At 33.4% G+C, this 21,220-nt stretch overlaps 4 protein-coding genes across 5 annotated transcripts; 3 read left to right on the top strand and 1 right to left on the bottom strand.

Annotated features, from left to right (window-relative positions):
- The first annotated feature begins 227 nt into the window (after positions 1-227).
- LOC131615677 (uridine kinase-like protein 3) lies at positions 228-7,030 on the top strand. The gene is made up of 15 exons (XM_058886824.1): positions 228-520; positions 862-1,024; positions 1,641-1,732; positions 2,856-2,925; positions 3,585-3,703; positions 3,811-3,907; positions 4,258-4,337; positions 4,582-4,776; positions 4,897-4,980; positions 5,082-5,142; positions 5,404-5,464; positions 5,781-5,874; positions 5,967-6,039; positions 6,363-6,445; positions 6,559-7,030. The coding sequence occupies exons 2-15, from the start codon at positions 874-876 to the stop codon at positions 6,733-6,735; spliced, it is 1,437 nt and encodes a 478-aa protein (XP_058742807.1). The 5' UTR covers positions 228-520; positions 862-873; the 3' UTR covers positions 6,736-7,030.
- Positions 7,031-10,506: 3,476 nt separating this feature from the next.
- On the top strand, positions 10,507-14,980 carry LOC131615675 (uncharacterized). Of its 2 annotated transcripts, none has more exons than XM_058886822.1 (2): positions 10,507-12,994; positions 13,874-14,980. In XM_058886822.1, exon 1 carries the CDS (start codon positions 10,597-10,599, stop codon positions 11,974-11,976), a length of 1,380 nt encoding a protein of 459 aa, XP_058742805.1. In that variant the 5' UTR covers positions 10,507-10,596; the 3' UTR covers positions 11,977-12,994; positions 13,874-14,980. The 2 variants fall into 2 exon arrangements, with proteins under 2 accessions (XP_058742805.1, XP_058742804.1); XM_058886821.1 differs by having other exon boundaries at positions 10,507-13,756.
- A 139-nt stretch (positions 14,981-15,119) lies between these two features.
- On the top strand, positions 15,120-17,044 carry LOC131615676 (fructose-bisphosphate aldolase, cytoplasmic isozyme 1). Its single transcript, XM_058886823.1, has 3 exons — positions 15,120-15,275; positions 15,637-16,319; positions 16,559-17,044. The coding sequence occupies exons 1-3, from the start codon at positions 15,248-15,250 to the stop codon at positions 16,919-16,921; spliced, it is 1,074 nt and encodes a 357-aa protein (XP_058742806.1). The 5' UTR covers positions 15,120-15,247; the 3' UTR covers positions 16,922-17,044.
- A 2,814-nt stretch (positions 17,045-19,858) lies between these two features.
- LOC131617755 (NDR1/HIN1-like protein 6) lies at positions 19,859-20,811 on the bottom strand. Its single transcript, XM_058889009.1, has one exon. It carries the CDS (start codon positions 20,745-20,747, stop codon positions 20,013-20,015), a length of 735 nt encoding a protein of 244 aa, XP_058744992.1. The 5' UTR covers positions 20,748-20,811; the 3' UTR covers positions 19,859-20,012.
- Between the last annotated feature and the right edge of the window lie 409 nt (positions 20,812-21,220).

The raw sequence follows: 21,220 nt of genomic DNA, 5'->3' as shown, positions 1-21,220 counted from the left end.
AGGTTCTGATTGGTTAATAGTGTAAAATAATTTTTTTTACATGTATGAACCCTTTTCTCTTCATTTTACTTGTCAGTCATAAAATTAATTTTAAAGTATTTTATTTTGACGATTTAATTGAATATACACAATTGCTTGTTAAAATGCATCCTCTATTTTATATATTTTTTTGTATATAAAAGTAGAAGAAATACTAACTAACAAAAAAGGTTAGGAGGGACATTAACGTCATAATAAAGAAAATTAGGAAAGAACAATCACAATCAGAGGAACATTGGCAACTGAAAAATCTCCCTCTAATCTGTAAACTTTCAATTTGGCATTTATTAAACAATCAAATTCATCCTGATTTTCACCATCGTAATTCACTGCATAAACCCCTCCCTCCTTCAATAAAGTGTAAAAACGATAACCGTATCTCTCACACTCTTTTATATTTCTCTTCTCCGCTCGCTCCTATTTCTATCATTCTTCTTCATTGCGGCGACGCATTCACATTCTCCCAATTCATCATCTTCAGGTTCGTTTTCATTTCATAATTGGATCTCGTTATCGTCACTGTTTCGTTCCATTTTCATACAATGACGACGTCGTTTGCACCAGTTTCTGATTCAATTCATCATTGTTTACTTGATCTCGATTAAGCATTGTTCTATTGGCGAAATTTGATTTGAAGTAGCTATATGAGTTTATGTATTTGTTTGTTTATTGTTTGATCTAATTAGTTGCATTGTGGAACTTTGAAGCTAATGCTGTTCTGTTTATTGGATGATTTATTGTTTGATTTATTGGATGATTTATTGGTTGGTTTATTGATTTGTTTATTGATTGATTTGTGGATTAATTTGAATGTTTTTTTAGGTTTTTTTGGATATGAATACTAAGTCGGTTGAGGATTTGATGGATTGTTCCTCTGAGGTTCATTATTCTGGATTCCATATGGATGGTATAGAGCAAAGAAATGGTGGTACAGAGCAGCCGACTACTTCTGCGATTGACGAGTATAAGCAACCTTTTCTCATAGGTTTGTGTATTTTTTTGTGTCTGGCAATGTAGTTGTAGTATAATAGTATTTAGTTTCTGTTTGTTTGTGTTGTTCTGGAACTCACTTAGTGGCGGCGACCGTGATTTGTTTTGTCTTTTCGGTTGTATTATAGGGTACTCAATAGATTGTCTTATGTTGTGTTTGGTGGAGAGGTTTGTTGTTCTGGAACTCACCTAGTGGCGGCGGCGATTTGTTTTGTTGTATTATAGGGCACTCAATAGATTGTCTTGTGTTTGGAGGAGAGTTTATGAAATATGGTTTGGAAGGAACTTGATTTTTTGAATTGTTTTGGTTGAAATCAAATTTGAAGTGAAACAATTATGTTTGTGATGTTTTTCATCTAAAAATAAGTTTGATGCGAAATTTAGCGTGAACTTTTTTAATCTATAGCTATGATTCTAATTCATTTTTACCTAATTTTCTGTTTGTGCATATTGTTGTTTTGGTTGAAATAGAATTTGAATTGAAACAATTGTGTTTGGATGTTTTTTTTACTTTAAAAACAAGTTTATGCAGAAGTTTGTTTGGAACTTTTTAATCTATAGCTATGATTCTAATTCATTTCTATCTACTTTTTTGTTTGTGTGCATTGCAGGTGTTGCGGGGGGATCGGCATCTGGCAAGACAGCTGTTTGTGATATGATTATTCAACAGCTTCATGATCAGCGGGTTGTACTTGTTAATCAGGTAATGCATTCTTACACTTATCAATAGCCGAATATAAAATTTGTAAAGATTTTTAACTGTGAGAGTGACTGAAAAGATATTAAAGGCAACCAACTAGCAGTTAGTTCTAACTTCTAATGCTTTAAACTTTACCGGCATTCTTTTTTGGCTTTACCTGAATCCCCTTGGTTTTTGTTTTGTGATATTTTCTTTATGAAATTGGAAAAATCTATTGGAATGATTTTATCAACTTTCTTTTGTATTCTATTTGAACATTGATACTCTATTAGCTACCATTTATAACACCAAAATACTTCAACCACTTTTACTTTGCCCAATCAGATATAGGGCCAGTTTGTTTCAGCTTTAAAAAAATGGATTTTTTCTTTGTATTTTTTAAAATAGATTTTCTAAAACCGTTTTTCAAAATATTACAAGTTTTTTTATATTCGTTTTTTCTAAAATGAAACACTTGATTTGACATCCTATAACATAAACATACATAATTGAAGACCAAAACTTAGTCAAAATCATGATTTTTTCAAAAAGTTGTATTTCAAAAATGATTTTTATGAAAATCTATTTGAAATAGCTTCAAAATTAAGTGATTTTTTGAAATTTTGATATCTAAATTTTTTCCCCATAAATAGATGAAATACCTAAAATCACATTTTAAGAATAACTATTCAAACAAATTTTTCATTTGAAGCTTTTATAAAAAGTTTCTTTGTAAAAAAAATTTTCACAAAGTTTGGTAACACTATAAAAATCATTTTTAAAAAAAGCCAAAACAAACGGGCCCATAGTCTTCTGTTATCATCATCTCCACTTTTATTACCAACATTTACACAGTTCACTATAGTTTACCCATAAAATGTCCTAATTTCTAACCAAAAGAGATCATACTTCTAAACCTAAGATATGACAAACCATTGTTTTGGTGATGTCAGTAAAAATTTCTTTGTATGCAGTGGCATGTCAACTTCGCTTTCAAATATTTACATATACTGTTCCTTTGTCTTACTTATCTCTCTTTTTATGTGTATGAGGGGATGCATTCCAAAATATGGGTTGATGTTTCTTGATCTATTCATCTCATGGTGATACATTGGGCATAATTAATGAACTATTCAATTTACTACAGGATTCCTTTTACCATAACTTGACTGAGGAGGAACTTAAAAGAGTACAAGACTACAACTTTGATCATCCTGGTCAGTTCAATTGTACTCATCAGTTTGACATTATAAGTGACTTTCTCTTGATATTAAAATATTTTATTATATTCAATGAAGTATGTATCAACTTCATTAGGATGGTTTTCTAGAATCAGGTTGGTTTTTTAGAATGTTTGTAGTTCATTTTTTATTTCACCACATTCTAGAGTGTCAACAGCATTTTTCTTGCTTTGAATTCTTTAGGAATATCAAGGGTAATACAAAGGAAAGGGTAGCCTCAAATATTTATTGAAACATAATTGACCTCATAATTAGCTGTCAGAAACTTGAAATTAAGTATTGAATATTGATCTAATGAAGCTCCAAACCTTTAATATTCTTGAATTTAGTTGACAGATTAATACAGTTGATAAAACTACTGCATATTTTAAATGTTAAAATATGGGATTTGTGTCAAGCATATGAAAGCTTGAACTAAGTTCCTTCTATTATAGCACCTAGATATTTTAGTACCTAAATAGCCAGTAGCAACATTAGTAGCTACCCAGTAAATTAAATTCACTTGATATTTGATAAGATAGCATAATCATATTGAAATGACCTTTAAATTTTCTTAGCGCATGTGTGAATGGTGGTTCTTGACTTCTCCTGCTGCTCCTTGCATTATTTCTAACAAGTGTTGCTGATATCTTCAGAAGCTTTTGATACGGAGCGATTGGTAACTGTTATGGACAAATTGAAGAATAGCCAAGCAGTGGATATACCGAAGTATGACTTTAAGGCTTACAAGAACAATGTGTTTCCCGCTAGAAGGGTATTTATGATGATTTCATATTTTTAATTAGAATAATTTAGTGTATTAATGCTTTCCAAATTATGCAGCACAGCTCCCAATTTATGTTGATTTAACGTGTTTTGCAGGTAAACCCTGCAGACGTTATAATTTTAGAAGGCATCCTTGTTTTCCATGACCCACGTGTCAGGGCATTGATGAATATGAAGATATTTGTTGACACAGGTCCCTTATTATTTTGTTCCAATCTAACTAGTATATCTATTTCCGTTGTAGTTTTTTGCGGCATTTCTTATTTCTTAATTAATATATTGCCATATTTGTTTTCCTTAAACTCACATGCATTTTCTTCCATGGTTTACATTATGACATACTAAAATTCATACCATTCACATTATCTAAACAAATGCATGCCCTTATACTAAAATTCATACTATTCACCTCCCTTCCCTACTTCCTATTTTATCAGTAGTTGTCCATCTCTAATTTATAGCAATTTTAAAAGTGCATTTCATGGGTTCTAGTCCTAATAATAAGTTAAGCTGTCACTTTACGTTGTTAAATGTTCAGTGCAGATGCTGATGTTCGTCTGTCAAGAAGGATTAAGCGTGATACTGCCGATAATTCACGTAATATTGAAGCAGTGCTTGATCAGGTAGCAACTTCCAGCCACATTAGCCCCCCGTCACATTTCTTATGTTCATTGCATTTAGAAGACTTGTAAATGTTGTTATAGCTCACGCTACTGATTGGCTATTTTTCAAGTACCTCGATTGGGAAGCCCGTCATTATTTAGTTTTTATGGAGTTGGGATTGATGATGATGGTGATCAAACCTATATATACTCTTTTCTCACCATGCATATTGTAGTTGCTGATTTTAAACAATATTTGATGCAGTATTCAAAATTTGTGAAGCCGGCTTTTGATGACTTTATCCTTCCTTCAAAGAAGTATGCTGATATCATTATACCCCGTGGAGGAGATAATCATGTAGCAATTGATTTGATTGTGCAGCATATTCGCACAAAGCTTGGTCAGCATGACCTCTGTAAAATATATCCTAACTTATATGTCATTCAGTCTACTTTTCAGGTACCCCTTTCTTACTGTCTATTGACATTTTCAGTAATCCTATTCTATCTTTTCCTGTCCAGCAAAAGCTATTAAATTTTCCATAAAAATTGAATCATCACGGTAACTCTTGCTTTGCAGATAAGGGGCATGCACACCTTGATACGCGATTCTCAGACAAAGAAGCATGACTTTGTATTTTATGCTGACCGTTTGATTCGTTTGGTATGTACATAATGGTGCAATGGTTCATTTGTTACTTTTAATTTTTGAGGGGGCATGGGAATGGAATTTTATTTATCACAACAATTCCCTTGCTTTGCCAGGTCGTAGAACATGGCCTAGGACATCTTCCATTTACAGAAAAGCAAGTAATCACTCCTACTGGTAAGTCCCCTTCACACCCAACGCTGATTTCCTCTGCTTTTTGTAGTAGTTCATAAGCGTTCAAGTGCACCATTCTCTGGTTTCTTTGTCTTGAGTGAAATGTGAACTACATGTTCTTGGTCTTGTTTTAGAATTGACTTACCTGTATATAGGACATCATGGAAAGGCTGTAAAGTTCTTCTGATATTTACGGGATAGAATTAGTTTGTTTCATATCCCAACCTTTTTATGGTAATAGCTGATTTTTTTCCTTCAATGCAGGGTCTGTATACAGTGGTGTGGATTTTTGTAAGAGGTTGTGTGGTGTCTCCATTATCAGGAGGTATTCCGTCTATTCCAAAACAGAAGTCATTTGAATATTGACATCATTGGTTGAAAATATTGTCTCAAAAACTTTTTTAATCATCCTTCAACAATTCCACAAGCAAATGGATGATCTTTTTTCAATTTGGGTTTGAAATCAAGAACGCTTTCCTTGAAATTAAATCAATCCCCCAACTATGCTTTAAGAGACTAGTTCTTTTTTGCTTTCTACGCAATTTGGTGCGAAGCTAAGATTACTACAGTTTTTCTTCTAAAATTTATTTCTGAGAAAAACTAACTCTGTTCTTAAATTTAATATTTTGATCTAATTTCAGTGGGGAAAGCATGGAGAATGCTTTGCGAGCATGTTGTAAAGGTATCAAGATTGGTAAAATTCTTATTCATAGAGAAGGTGACAACGGTCAGCAGGTTTGTTGTCTGCCTGTATGCTGTAGAATTGAGCATATATTTCCGTTTGTTTCATTTCACATCGTCTAACTCATTCCTTGATTATTGAGCAGCTAGTATATGAAAAGCTGCCAAATGATATCTCAGATAGGCATGTGTTACTGTTGGATCCTATCTTAGGCACAGGTCTGTCATTCTCATTAATGTATATTTCAATTAATGTTGGTTTAAGGTGTGTTTTATGCATTGGTACAAAATTTTCTCCAGTTTAGTTCTTCATTTTTTAAGCTCAGCAGTCTAAAAATGTTTTACAATATGTAAAAATGCACATGAATCATAAGCAAGCTACTCCTATTTTTAGTTATGCAGCAGTCAACATAATAATGGTGATTTAAAATTGACATTTAATTTGTTGGTTTTTATTTTGATTAACTTTAGAATATCTTTAGGTAATTCTGAATATCTTTAGAATATCTTTGACATTTAATTTTTATTTTGATTATCTTTAGGTAATTCTGCTGTTGAAGCGATTTCTTTAATTATAAGAAAGGGTGTTCCAGAGTCCAACATTATATTTCTCAACCTCATATCAGTAAGTTATTGATATCTTTAGCTCATCAGTATATCTTACTTCTTTCATTATTTTCTGTTGCTTCTTTCTTTTTTTGTATTCAATGATTTACATGTTCTCTCTCATCTTGCCAGGCACCTCAAGGTCTGCACATGGTCTGCAAAAGATTTCCAAGAATAAAAATTGTGACATCCGAGATTGACATTGGTTTAAATGAAGATTTCCGTGTCATTCCTGGGATGGGCGAATTTGGGGATCGATATTTTGGAACAGATGATGACGATGAGCTAGTGGAGAGCTGTTCACGGTAGTTGTTCTTGGGCAAAATCCACAATATTCTTTTGGAGACTTCGCTGGAAAGAAAAATATTGGACTTTGCTGAATTTGAGGCTGCTGGGATCTGAGTGCTAATTTTAATTCAATTTTGATCATAATCCTTGCTTTGCTTTATTCACTGACTTATAGTTGGAACTCTCCAATGCAAATTTTGTGTTCCCTTATACCCGGATTTTTCTTTCAACCTATTCTTTGCCGATGCTGATTCTGATATGATACATGTTCGTGAATTCTGAGATTTATACTATATAGAAAGGATATATAATTTTACTTGATGGAGTTATACAGTTTCTTGTTGTCAAAAATTGATTTGCTCCCAAATTAATTCTAGCATAAATACCAGGCGACACTGTCTGTGAGGTACCTATCTATAAGCATTCATAATCAATTATACTTTATAGTGATTGTAAATAAGTATTTTATACTTTATCCCACCAATTTATATATTTCTTTTATTGATAAAGAACAGATTAACCAAACAGCTAAGTGGGGAAAAGCACCAGGACAATAGTTCTAAAAAAGGATTTCCAAAGAACGAGAAACTGAATTCACTCAGATAAAACAGCATTACCAGAAGGATTGTGAATATCTTTCTCAATTAATTAAACTAGGGGCAGATCTTGTACCATAGATCCCCTTCAATATGGGTTTCTTGGAAAAATATAAGATTTTGATCTCTCTAGATAGCATTGACATAAACTATGGATAGAGTAAACAAATCTACATTTCCCTAGTGTCATTGGAATTGAGGTTTCACTTAAGACAAGCTTTCATAGCAAGACCGATGAAGTATGTACTAAAATACTCTTGATTAATAGTTTTATTCCAAAAGTCCATAGAAACTTCACCGTCTCTTAGAATGCCCCTGCTATAGGCCGGCCAAAGGGTCTAAAAAGCACAAAGGTCAAATACGGAAAGAGGCAAAAACGAGACAATGGTAGATGAATTATATATAATTCCTTGCGCCACCGAAATCACCTTATTTGAAAAATTCATTTCCACCGTCCTGATTCATCAAACGATCATTCACATCTCATACGCGTCTTCGATTTTAGTTGCTTACAATTTCTCCTATTTAAAGGGGGCTAGCACGCCATTTTTTAAGTATAAATTTTATTTCTCATTGAAACTATATTTCTCACGGACTTGGACGTTGGAGTGATAACCTTATAGGTCAGTCTGCTCCATCACATCAGAACATTGCACCACAATAACATTGCATCAGTTCAACCTTTCCAATTATCATTTCATTCTTGAACGGAACATTGGTGCCGTTTGTGAGAATCGATCTTTGATTCCTACGATTACCACGTTCCACTAATCTCAAATACATATCCCCTTCAACTAAAGAGTAGATCTCCATTTCCTAATTAATCTCATTAAAGTTTGAAGTCAGATTCCACTCATCGGAATTATCAGGCAATGACACCATTGAAAGTTACTCGTTTCGACGTCCAACGACAAGTTGCCGCAACCGCTAAAGGAGAAGGAAAACTTCCACCGCCTCTATCGATGATAGTTGAACCTCAACACCCACTGCTTACGTTATTCCTCCACCAAATCTCGTGCAACCAAAGATGATTCAGTGAACTCCTCGGCTCCCCCTATTTTCCAGTTCCGCTCCATAGTTCCACTTAAGGGAACCATCCACAATACCAATGTTATTCCCTACAGTCACTAAACGTGACACAGTTCCCGATTTTCAACTCTTGCAGGCCAATCTCGACTCGCAATGGGCTTAAGAACTGGTGAACGACATGTTCCAGATGATTAAACATAAAAAATCCCAGGCTATCGCGGATATACTTACTTAGATTAAAAAGATCCTACAAAATACTATCCTAAAGGATAATTCCGTCTGGGAAGCGACGTCGCAGAAGTTCGTTGAACCAAAAAAGACCTAGAAGAGGTCCAAAAAGCCAAGACTACCGAAGACACACACATCACACTTAGAGGCCTATAACTTGAAAGACCTACTAAGTAGGGTGCGCCCTACATTAACTATGAGAAGAATTGTTGGCCGATGAAGGTAACCGAAGACTAGGGAATCCCGAATCTAGTCAAACACCAAAGAAAGATTCATGGAAATCTATAGAGGAATAAAAGCGGATGCCCCATTCGAAATTCGAGTCATACATCCATTTAAACACCTCACGAGAGATGATTTTGACAGAATATGCTAACACATAACTTAAAGAGGTCAAGATAATAAATTTTGATCCGATCATAAAGTCCGCCTGCATTGGCCAATCAAAATACTATCATTGTCACAAAAGTCATAAACATAACACCAACGATTGCATCCAGCGTAAGGATGTGATTGAAGGGTTTATTAAAAGGGATGACTATCTAAATATACCAAGGTTAGTAAGATGGAAATATGAGAATCCATAAAGAACAGGTAGTCTCCTAAGGAGACAATTGAAGTTGTAGCTGATGGAAAAGGAAAAGAAACATGCAAATGGGAGGACGAAGGACATAAGAACAAAGGAAAGATAAAGTTCACACAGTTTGCACTAAAGATGGATGCCAGTTTAAAAGTTATGTGGAGCACTTTTCACTGATACTCTACTAAGAGTCTGATTGAAGTCGATGCGAAGCTTCAAATATCAGGAGAAGATGTTATCAAAATGTTGTAACGCCCTCAACTACCCGTTTATAACAATATGTAATGCTAAATTAGTGTACCACTATAATTTCCACTATCTATGTTAAATCTATGTTAAGTTGTCTTGGTTTTAAAGTTTTTTTTCTCTTTGGTAGTCAGTGTTTATTTCGGATGTATGTCCAAAAGCTACCATGTTGTGTCTTCGGATATGCATCTCCGAACCTATTTGATAAAAAACTGAAATATGTTAAGTTCGGATATGCATATCCAAATTAAGAGAGTATTACAGGAATTACCAAGGGACGCTAAAAACCCATAAGGGTGTATTAAAAAATTTCTTATTTTTTTAAACGATTTGAAAGCTAAATAAAGATCCAAAATTATGAGGCCTAAAGTCGTTGTGTTACTCGCGGGCTTGGACCAATCCTGTCCCCTATTTTAAAATTTAACAAATAAAATATTATAAAATCAAACAATTAATATATATATATATATATATATATATATATATATATATATATATATATATATATATATATATATATATATATATATATATATGGGGACGACTCAAGTGAGAACACTTGGTTATTATGAGAAATGAGAACAATTAATCACGACTATTAAATTTTGATTTTGTTGATAAATTAAAACTTCTTATAAATTAACATATATATAATTTATTGACCGTATAAAATTTATTACTATTAAATTCTTGTATATATGATCGAGAATATGTCACACCAACTTATAGACTTAAGTTGACATACCAGACATTTTTAAATTAAGAAATATTATAATAATATAATTTTTATCAAATTTTATTTAGCTAAAAAATCAAATTGCTATGCATTCGAAGCTTATAGACTATCCACTTAAATAAATATTAATAATAATTTTTATTTTTATTATTATTACTAATATTATTATTATTATTGTATTAAATATTTTCCTTTGTATTAAATTATTAATTTGTTAATAATTAAATATATACTGTATATAGTATGCATTAACTCTTTCCTGTTTATAGTATCTATTATAATAAATTCTAATTAAAGTAATTAAAATATGCTATGATATCATAATTAACTCAATATTTAAATCTAAACCATATTTAACCAAATATTTAAATCGTCAATTACAGTTAAGAAAGCGATTACGACAATTACAATAACAAAATCGAAACGGTAGTTTCTCAATCTTCTTCTTCCTTCCGGCACCGGAGACAATGCCGTCATCGTCGGAAATTATACCCTCGCCGCCGGTAAAGCTATCTTCCTCTCACAAATTCTCAAAAAACAAAGCAATCCGCATTCTCTTAAAATCATGGCGTTCCCAACACCTTCTCCCTCAAAACATCGCCAAAAAGCTCTGGAAAGGTCTCTTCTACTGCGTCTATCGCTCCGACAAATCTCTCCTTCAAGCCGACCTCATCGATCGCCTCGCTTCGTATCTCTCAACATTCCCTCATCCTTCTCGCTCGCTGCAGTATTTCTCCACCTTCTTCCTCACCATGCGTCGTGAATGGTCCGGTATCAATTCCGTTAGGTTAGACAAATTCTATCTCCTTATTCGTAGGTTTATATCCAACGCTTTCTCTTTACTTGATAAGAATTCGTGGAAATTGGATCTGGTTAATCTTGTTATGAATTGTTTTGATAAGTCTACTTTTTCTGCGAAAGATAGGTTTGTTGAGGAAAAACGTGTTAATTATTATGTTGCTTCTGTTTTTCTTCAAGAGCTTACGCCTTTTCTTCCGGTTAAGTTGAGTGTTTTAGAATTGCTTTTTAGACCGTTTTTCTCTGCTGTGGTTAAATTGCGTGATAAGGTTTTGTTAGGGAAGATTAAGAGTGGCTTTTTTGATGTGTTGTTGATGAATGGGAAGAAGTTGTTGGAGTTTAAGAAGAGTGGGGAGGAATGTGATGGTGATGTTGTGAATTTGGGAACAATAGCGGTGGTTATGGGTTTTTCTTCCAAGTTATTTGAGTTGGCTTCTAATCCTGGTTGTGTTAATAGCAAAAGAAAGGTTTTGTTTGAATTGCACAATGAGTTCTTGAAGCTGGAGAAGGATGTTGTTAATTCTGGCTTTGAGTTTTTCCTTCCTGACTCTATTGACCGGGTAGTGCTGGATTCTGTTGACAAAGTGAGAAAGCCAAAAAAGAACCAGAGGAAGATTAACAAGAGTGATGTATCTAAGAAGAGAAAGAGAACAGAGAACTCGAAAGGAGAGACATCTCAGGGGGTTGTATCTAGGAAGAGAAAGAGAACAGAGAACTCTAAAGGAGAGACATCTCAGGATTTTGATTTGAACACTGCTGATGCGGAAGATGTCTCTGCAGTAGCAAAGAGTGCGGACAAGAGTTCCAAGAAAGTAAAATTTTCCATGGAAAGTAACTTGTTCTGGAAGCAACACACTCCTTTACCTCCTCAGAGCTTGAGAATTCCCCCCTCTGCTACACCCAGAGGAAGTGCATTGAAAAAGGGTTTACCCCCAGGCCCCATCAGGGAAATGCCTCTCCCGACCAAAAAGGTTAAACAGAAGAAGTCCAAGAAGACAAGAAAACTATTGAAGGAAATAGTGGATTTCGCTAAAGCTTTTATGAGATGACATTTCCCTGATTATTTTTTCAATAGTTTGTTTGTTACTGTTATGAAATTTTGAAACTTCATTATCATAGTAAATTTTTGCACCAAGTGAAATGAAAATTGACTTTTAGATTAGAGAACAAATCTCTTTATGATTAATGTGTGGTTCATCTACATATCCATGCCATTTCTTGCTATCTTATTATTATTACTAGCGAGTAGCGTCCAGACGGTGGCCACTCACGTGCCCGTCCGTCCGCTTTTTTTAACCCGCACTGACTTGTGAAATAATAAGATATTATATGTTAACTTAATATTGATTTCAAAAATTGAAAAAAAAAAAAACAAAAAATTTAAAACTGATTAATCTTACTTTTATTTAAAAATAAGATAACCAACTTCCACTTATCACCTCTAATATATATTTTTGAAATATTCACAATAAATAGAGGGTAAAATTGGAAAGAAAATAAGCTATACCTATACCAAATATTGGCATCTTTGGTTGAAAATAGTGTCTTGAGTTTTCTCTTATTCCTCCTTAAACATCTCCATAAACAAATGGATGATCTTTTGCCGATTTAGGTTTGGAATTAGGAAATTGCTTAGATTGCATGAAGTGCTAATTGTTTTTCGTTTTCCTTGAAATTATCATCTAGGTTTATCCCCACTATGCTTTAAAAGACGTGTTCTTTTTTCCATGCTAATCTGTTTGATGTGAACCCATCACTGTAGTTTTTCAATTAAGTTCATTTCTTAGAAAAGCACAACATGTCCTTAATTTTGATATAATGATCTACTTTCATTGGGGAAAGCATAGGCTTTATGAGCATTCTGCACAGGTATCAAGATTGTAAAAGTTCTTATTCGTAGAGAAGGTGACAACATTCAGCAGGTTTTGCATCTGCATATATGTCTCTATTTGTTTCATTTCATAATGCCTAACTCATCCCTTGATTTTGAGCAACAAATATGTGAGAAGTTTCCAAATGATATCTCAGATAGGCATGTGTTACTGTTGGATCCTATCTTAGGCACAGGTGTGTCATTCTTGTAATGTATGTTTAATTTAAAGCTGGTCTAAAGTGTGTTTTATGCATGCTGACGTATGAACTGCACAAGATGAATATTTCAGTTTTTAAACAAGTCACTACTCTTTAGTTTTTGATGGTCAATACAAAATTAAATCAATGTAAAAATTACTTCAAAACCTTTTTTGTTGTGTAAGTCAATTTCATGCTAAACGTTGTAGTGTGTAATTATCTAAATATAATTTGGTGAACATTGATATGGTAGATACACATAGCTATCGAGTTTGAACATTCATGAGAGATAAATCATAGTTATCGAATAGAAAGTGAAAATAGTCATTTTATCTTTAGTTAGTGTCTGCTGTTCTTGGAATTGGTTATCCATTGCTTTGTCACTTTGTTGAGTAACAAAATCTTAGAGTCTTTTGCTTCTGAATTTATTACATTCCATTGACCATTTTAGAAATCATGCACGGACCAATTTGTTTCCAGTTTAGTGCTTCAGTTTTTTAGTATTCGAGCAGTCTCTAAATGATTTATAGCATGTAAAAAATGCGCATGAACCATCATCAACCGCCTACTGCAACTTTAAGCTATGCAGCAGTTAGCATGATTAGGGTGATTTAAAATTGACATTTAATTTGTTGGCTTTTTTCTTTTTCCGTTTTGATTAACCTTATAATATCTTCATCTTCAGGTAATTCTGCTGTTCAAGAAATTTTTTTAATTTTAAGGATGTACCAGAGTCCAATATTATATTTCTCAATCAACGTCAGCAAGTTATTGCTATCGTTATCTCATATGCATATCTTGTTTTTTTTTTTCATTATTTTCTCTTGCCTGTCTTTTCTTGTATCCAGTGATTTACACTTTCTCTTGTCTTGCCAGGCACCTCAAGGTGTGCATGTGGTCTGCAAAAGATATATGAGGATAAATGTTTTGACATCTAAGATTATTTTGTCTCTGATTTTCTCCTGCTCATTCAAACTTTAATCGGTTCAATTAATGCCATCTGTGAACCGAGTTCAGTTCGCCAACATCTTGACGTAATTTACTATCAGATTTTTAAGTGGAAAATTTGTTTCTGTCTCCATCAAAGAAGTTGAAGCCTTACTCCTATGTCACAAAACTCATCTTGAGCATTTTTGCAAGTAAACCGTAGCTACTGCGCCCCTGACCGCCTCTTCTACTGCATCAAATTCAGTTACTTCGGCCCTGTTACTTGATTCTCAGCCTCAGGTCAACATAGCACAATCTGCTGAAGGTTCCACTGATTGGTCCGTTTGAAGATTTCCATGTCATTCCTTGGATGGGTTTGGGGATTGATTTTGGAACAAATGATGAGGACTTGCAAGGTGGAAGCCCGTTCACATAGTTATTCTCGGGAAAAATCCACCATATTTTGTGGTTGATCATTATTTAACAAAAAAGATTAGACTTTACTGAATTGGGTCTCTGCCGGGATCTGAGTGCTAGTTTTAAATCAATTTTGTTTTTCTTTAACCAATGCACATCGTTGGAATTCTCCAATGCAGTTTTTGTATAATCTTTTGTTATTATACCAGAGTTTTACTTTCAACTTGTTCTCGGACGATACTGATTTAGCATGAAGTCCGAGATTTATACTTCATATAATTGTAGAAATGATAATAATTTTATTTTATTTAAGTTGTACAATTTCTTGGTCTGCAAAGTTGTGACATGTCTTCACATTCACCTGTATATTTAATTCTCTTCAATCTGACTCACAATTTAGGAAGATATGCGGGTGTGAGTTACACACATGTACATGTATCTTGAATGTTGAACTTGATTCTGAAAAAGACAACAATTTTTTTAAATGTGGCTGAGACAGAGTTCTGTAAACAATCCACATACTAGGATATTATCCATGAGGTTAATATCTCAATTTTGTATGTAGGCTTGATATTTTCAGAAAGAAACAAGTCCTAGTTGATGATGAACATGACCACAAAATTTCTTTTTTATCTTTTATGAGGTTACTGAAATCTATTGGTATTATTGAAAAGGATGAGTTGCCACTTGGCAAGAAGAATGGTCACTCATTGCTCTATCCAAGAGTGATAAACTTCTTTAGGCTAAATCACTCGACACGTGCTGTATTTGCATTGGTTGTGGAAAAACCTCTTGGTATATTCCTTTAGTGGTTTATCTATATAACTTTGGTATTGGCTAACCTCAGTTTTTGTGCTGTCGTCTGTTATCTGTTTGTTTCCCGCCATCCAATATCGATTTCAAAGCATGTCTGCCTTTGTTGGAAAGTATGCAGGTAATCTCATTCTCCTCTTTCTTCTTCTGCTATAAGCTTACTCACTCTACAAGAACAATTATTTATTATTCTACAAGCTTGTAAAACTTTCCAATCTAATGAAATATTAGTGTCTGTTACAAAATAACCGTCTTTTTAGTGTAAAAAATGTTCTAAAATAAGTGTCGTTTTGTTTTTTCATTGTCATTAGTTTTTTTTTCCTTCTAACTCTACACTCATGTTAATATTATCTGCACTATTATCATAATGGTTCATGTCAACTTGTCTAAGAAGCTACCTCAACTTCAATCCTCATTATCAAGTTCAGGTAATAATAATAGACCTGTGGTTTTCATTCCATATGAGGTGTTTTAATATCCAGATGAGCTTATCAAGAATGCCAAGTACATAGCTACCCCTGGCAAGGGTATCTTGGCGGCTGATGAGAGCACAGGGACCATTGGCAAGCGTCTAGCAAGCATCAACGTTGAGAACATTGAGGCCAACCGTCAAGCTCTTCGTGAACTTCTTTTCACTTCTCCTAATGCACTCCAATACCTCTCTGGTGTCATCCTCTTCGAGGAAACCCTTTACCAGAAGTCCTCTGAAGGGAAGCCTTTTGTTGAAATCCTCCAAGAGAACAATGTCATACCAGGCATCAAAGTTGACAAGGGTGTTGTTGAATTAGCTGGAACAAACGGTGAAACAACAACACAAGGCTTTGACTCTCTTGGAGCTAGATGCCAGCAGTACTACAAGGCTGGAGCACGCTTTGCCAAGTGGCGTGCAGTCCTCAAGATTGGCCCCAATGAGCCCTCTGAGTTGTCTATCCAGCAAAACGCACAGGGCTTGGCCCGTTACGCCATCATTTGCCAGGAGAATGGCCTCGTGCCTATTGTTGAGCCAGAAATTTTAACCGATGGATCCCACGACATCGCCAAATGCGCTGCTGTTACTGAAACTGTGCTTGCAGCCTGTTACAAGGCACTGAATGATCAACATGTCCTTCTTGAAGGAACTCTTCTCAAACCCAACATGGTCACCCCCGGTTCTGATAGCCCTAAGGTAACACTCAATTTTGAAAAACGAGTAAATCACCAATCTTTTGTCTGAGATCTCATATAAGTGAAAATAATTAGTCACAGACGCTTTGTCATGCCGTTAGTTTCTACTTACGCATTGACAAAATGTAAGAAATCAACGAGACTGATGAGATAAAACATTAGAAACTACTACTTATTATCTTTATTTACTGCGAGACGTTATTAACTTGGAAAACAAACAATATGTATTTTTGTTTACAGGTATCACCTGAGGTGATTGGTGAGTACACAGTTACTGCGTTGCGCAGAACTGTCCCAGCTGCAGTACCCGGGATTGTATTTCTGTCTGGAGGACAAAGTGAAGAACAAGCTACACTGAACCTGAATGCAATGAATAAGTTTGATGTTGTGAAGCCATGGACACTTTCATTCTCATTTGGGAGAGCACTGCAGCAAAGCACACTCAAGACATGGTCTGGAAAGAAAGAGAATGTTGGCAAAGCTCAAGACGTGTTTCTGGCAAGATGCAAGGCCAATTCTGAGGCTACTTTGGGAAAGTATGGTGGTGGAAGTGAAACTGGATTGGCTTCTGAGAGCTTGTATGTTAAGGACTATAAGTATTAAGCTTCTGGATGGATGCATTTTAGTATATGTATTATTATACTGTTTAAAGTTTTTGCTTTTGATTAACATGTTTAATTCTGCATATATATTTTATAAAAATCACCGTTCATAACTTTATAAACATCTCCGATTTGTTGAACATACTTTTTTCCCCCTCAGAATTAGTGAAGCTCAAATACAAGATTGTATATATGTGAGAAATAAAAAATGAAAAAGAGGTTTTCTTTAGCATATAGATAAATAGAAGATGTTGGAGAGAGCCTTAAACAACATAACATAATGGCCAGGTACAAAGTCTAGCGGCTTTTCTTTCATCTCTGTAAAGTTTAGTCATTCAAGTTTGTGGTGTTCTATATGAGAAGGTTGTTCGTGTACTATTTTTTTAATGGAATTGCCTATCACCACACCATAAGTGTTATGAAATGCAAAATATTTGTCTTAACTTTTAATGGAGTTGCCATGACGCGGTTCAAAACCCTCAAAACCCTCGAGGACAGTTTAATCAATTTCTGGAGAAAGGTGTGTGATGGAAGTAAGGGGTTCCAACGAACTGAAATCTTGGATCTTCGAAAAAGGATTAAGGACAAACTGTTTGTTTTGAGAAAAGTCAAAGTTAAAGGGCACTGAGAGCCTAAGTGACCTACTCACTCGATTCTAAATTTATATTGATTACAAAGAGAAACTATTGGTTGAAGTTGTAGAATGGAACAAAGGATCAGGGAACACGATGGGTGACAGACAAGGAGAAAACAGACACCGAGAATATGGAGACAGAGACACACACAAGAACAACGTGCTAGGTTCTCTTTGTACAAACTACTTGAACACTTCAAGAGAAAATATCTTCCAAGAATGTGCCAACATCAAATTCAAAGAGATCGAGTGAGGCAACCCCACTACGTGAAAGAATTTGCACAGATAAACATGTTAAAATTTGCTTCTTCCACAAGAGTCATGGACAGAAAACTCATGAATGCGTCCATCTAAAAGACGCCTTAGAAAAACTTATTATGAATGAGAGATTGAAGGTATAAGCCCAAGAAAGAAAGAAGAAAGACAATTACAAAAGACACACAAGTTTCTCATAGAATATCTTATAGGCAAAGCAATTCGTCGCAAACTAATAAGTCTCCCCACGGAGGCGAGACATCACATGAGAAAACGTTTGAGACCATAGAGAGTGCTAATAAAGGCAAGGATAACAACTAAGAAAAAGTTAGGAGGGGAAACAAAAAAGGCCAGCCTCGACAAAATTCTACAATAACAATCCTAATTTTGAGTCTCATAAAATGACTTAGGAGACAACTGTTTTGGATCGGTCAAACATTTTAATAAAACAAACCCAATACAAAGCTCAATACAAAGATCCAATATGATTAATTTGATTATTATCAATTAATTTATAATAGTAAGTATCAATGAAAATTAATCCAATTGATAAAGCGTTGATTCATTTGAAAAGGCGTAAATTGAACTCCTACAATCAATATAAATCTTTTTGACATATAATTTGTAAGTATATGTATAAGTCTAACTCAAAATAATTTATAAATACTACTGTCTCATTTAATATTGTGTTAAAATAACACTGTTGTTTTCTAAAATTGTTAATGAAGTTGTTGACCTTGTATACTATTCTTTGCAGTATTTTTTTATTTTTATCAATCTTCATAAAATGGATATAAAAGTTATTTTTCTCGTATGTAAAATGTAAAATAATAGATATTTTTGTAAGAAAATAATTATAATAATGAGCAATTTAAAAACGCAATTTTGAAGATTGTGGATTAAAACGTGATTTTGGGATGTTAGGCTCGCCTCGCCACAATGATTTAAGTTACTTTTAAAATCCTAGTTGATACCACGTCAATAATCAATTATTTGTCCCTTTGGCTTTAACTATTTTAAGCAGTCAAAAAGTTTTCTAATCAGTGCAACTCATAAAAGAAAAAAGTAACAAAATGCTAACTAAGTAACTGTTAAAGGTGAGTTGGTATACAACAATTAAGTCAAATTCTTATTCATTAAGTTATTGGTATTTATTATAGTTTTGAAATGTGTTGGGTGACAAAATAGACTCGACGAGTTAACATGTCTCTTTTATCTGAATTTTTTCAAAATAAATTAATGTTTTAATCATTCACTCTTTAATGTTTGTTTAATTTTTTTCTTCTTTCGTAGACACAAAAATAAATATATATTTTTGCATTTTTAAATTTGAAAGATGCAGCAGTGCCCACATGTCGGTCTTTTATCACCCTAATTCTTTTAAAAATGATTTTAGACTCGCATATAATGTCTATTCCTCCATTTTTTATTTAAATGAGACAGATATGCACCATACTTACCTAAAAAGTTACAAAAGTGATGGTCGTAAAATTTATTCTAAATAAGCTTTTATCATATCTAAAATTTAAATGAGTTGAGCTACTCAAACTTGACTTGTTAAATATTAGGTCAACTTTAATTATTTAATTAAATAAACAAATCTAAATCTAAATTTGATATTAGGCTTGATTAATACAATCAACTATTTTCTAAATTGTAGGTATATAGGTTTTATTTAACTTATAAACCCAGGAAAAAAAACATGTTCAATTTTTTATTTGAATTATGCTTTTTTATTATTTATATTATAGTCTATAATAAAAATATATAACATTTTGTATCAAAATCTATGAAATCAACTTTTGTTTATAAGTTATTTAAATGAAGGAGATGTTGATATATTAGTGAAGACTTGAATTCTTGAATTTTAAGAGTGTATTTTATTTTTTAAACTTTTTGGTGTGAATTTTGCTAAATTCTAACAAATTTTTAAAAAATAATTTTATTTTAACTGAATTAAATAAAAATATTTTATACACATTCTTGATATTGAAGAGCGTGAACATTCTATACCCTTAAATTTCTATCAACAATTAAAATAAGAAAAAATAGAAAATATGAAATGGTATCTTTTAATATCTTTTTTCAGTTTGAGATGAATCATATCACTCTTTTGCACACTCTAATTAATTTACTATACACCAAAATATTATAAAAACTAAATAAATAAATAAAACCAAACATTAAAAAAAAACCTCCATCTTCATCTAGTTGTTATGCATTGTCTAGCAACAAGAGAACCAGCAGGTGGACCAGTCATCTCCATGTGACAAACACTATGAAGCCAAAAAGACAAATGTATAATTCCCATTTTAACCTTCACCTTAAACGTTCCCCTTGCATAGTAACTCAACCTATTACTACTTTGCACATCCTCTTCAAGTTTCACACCCACCTCTTGTGCCACAAAAAGCAAACTTGACATAAACTTCACTGCTTGCAACCTAGTTTCTCTTGGCTTTTGAGTAAAAGGATTAATGGATTGAGATGATATGAGTCTATTTGTGAAGAAAAGTTCAATATGTAAAGACTCAAACTTCACATGAACTCTTCTATTAGGGTTTGAAAAGTTTGTGAGAAGTGTGAACTCACCATTGAGATAGGGTTTTGAGTCAAAATATACTAAGTTTAAGCTTGCATTTGCAATATCAAATGAAGGGTTGCTTGGTTTTAGGGCTAGGTAACATATTAATGTTGCTATGCCAAAGAAGATTAGCATGAGGCTGAAGATGAAACATAGTATTGCGGCAAACCATACTATTGGTTTGGTTTTTTGATGTTCAACAACATTGAGGATTGCTAGCTTTCTTGATGACCTTGTTCTAAAGGGATGATAGTTTTTGGGTGTTTTTAAGATGCTAGTTTGTTCTGGAGAGATTTGAATGTTTGTTTGGTTTGAGGGTGAGGGTGAGGGTGAGGATATGTTGTTGGGTATCATTTTTGAATTGGTGGAAAAAAGGCACTTCAATGACACAAAGTTATGGAGAGAAGAGATGAGGGATGAAATGTTTATTTATTCTAAATAGGGTCATGGGTTAAAGAAAGTGGAGAGAAAAGAAGTTTTCTATTTTAATAAAAAATTATAAATTATTTAGGTGAGCTAGATTTTGTGACTATGAGATATTGTCTGTTTTGAATGTAAAAACTGACACGATTTTATCATTTAAAAAAGACGTCTAATTGAATTAAAAAGTCTGATGTTTATAAATTAATTTTAACCTCGATTCCCAAGTAACGAAACTATCTTAACCAACCCGAAACAATTATTATTTTTATGTGTATATTGACAAATATTCTTATATATTATTCACCAACATTTTAAGAGTCATATATTAAATAAGATATGATTCAAAAATATGTTTACAAATTAATTTTTTTAAAATTAAGTTAGACAAAATTTAAATTTTTAAG

Source organism: Vicia villosa, linkage group LG7 (assembly GCF_029867415.1).
Source record: "Vicia villosa cultivar HV-30 ecotype Madison, WI linkage group LG7, Vvil1.0, whole genome shotgun sequence".
Lineage (NCBI taxonomy): Eukaryota > Viridiplantae > Streptophyta > Magnoliopsida > Fabales > Fabaceae > Vicia > Vicia villosa.
Note: the sequence above shows the minus strand (reverse complement) of the source record. Positions and strands in the feature narration are given on the sequence as shown.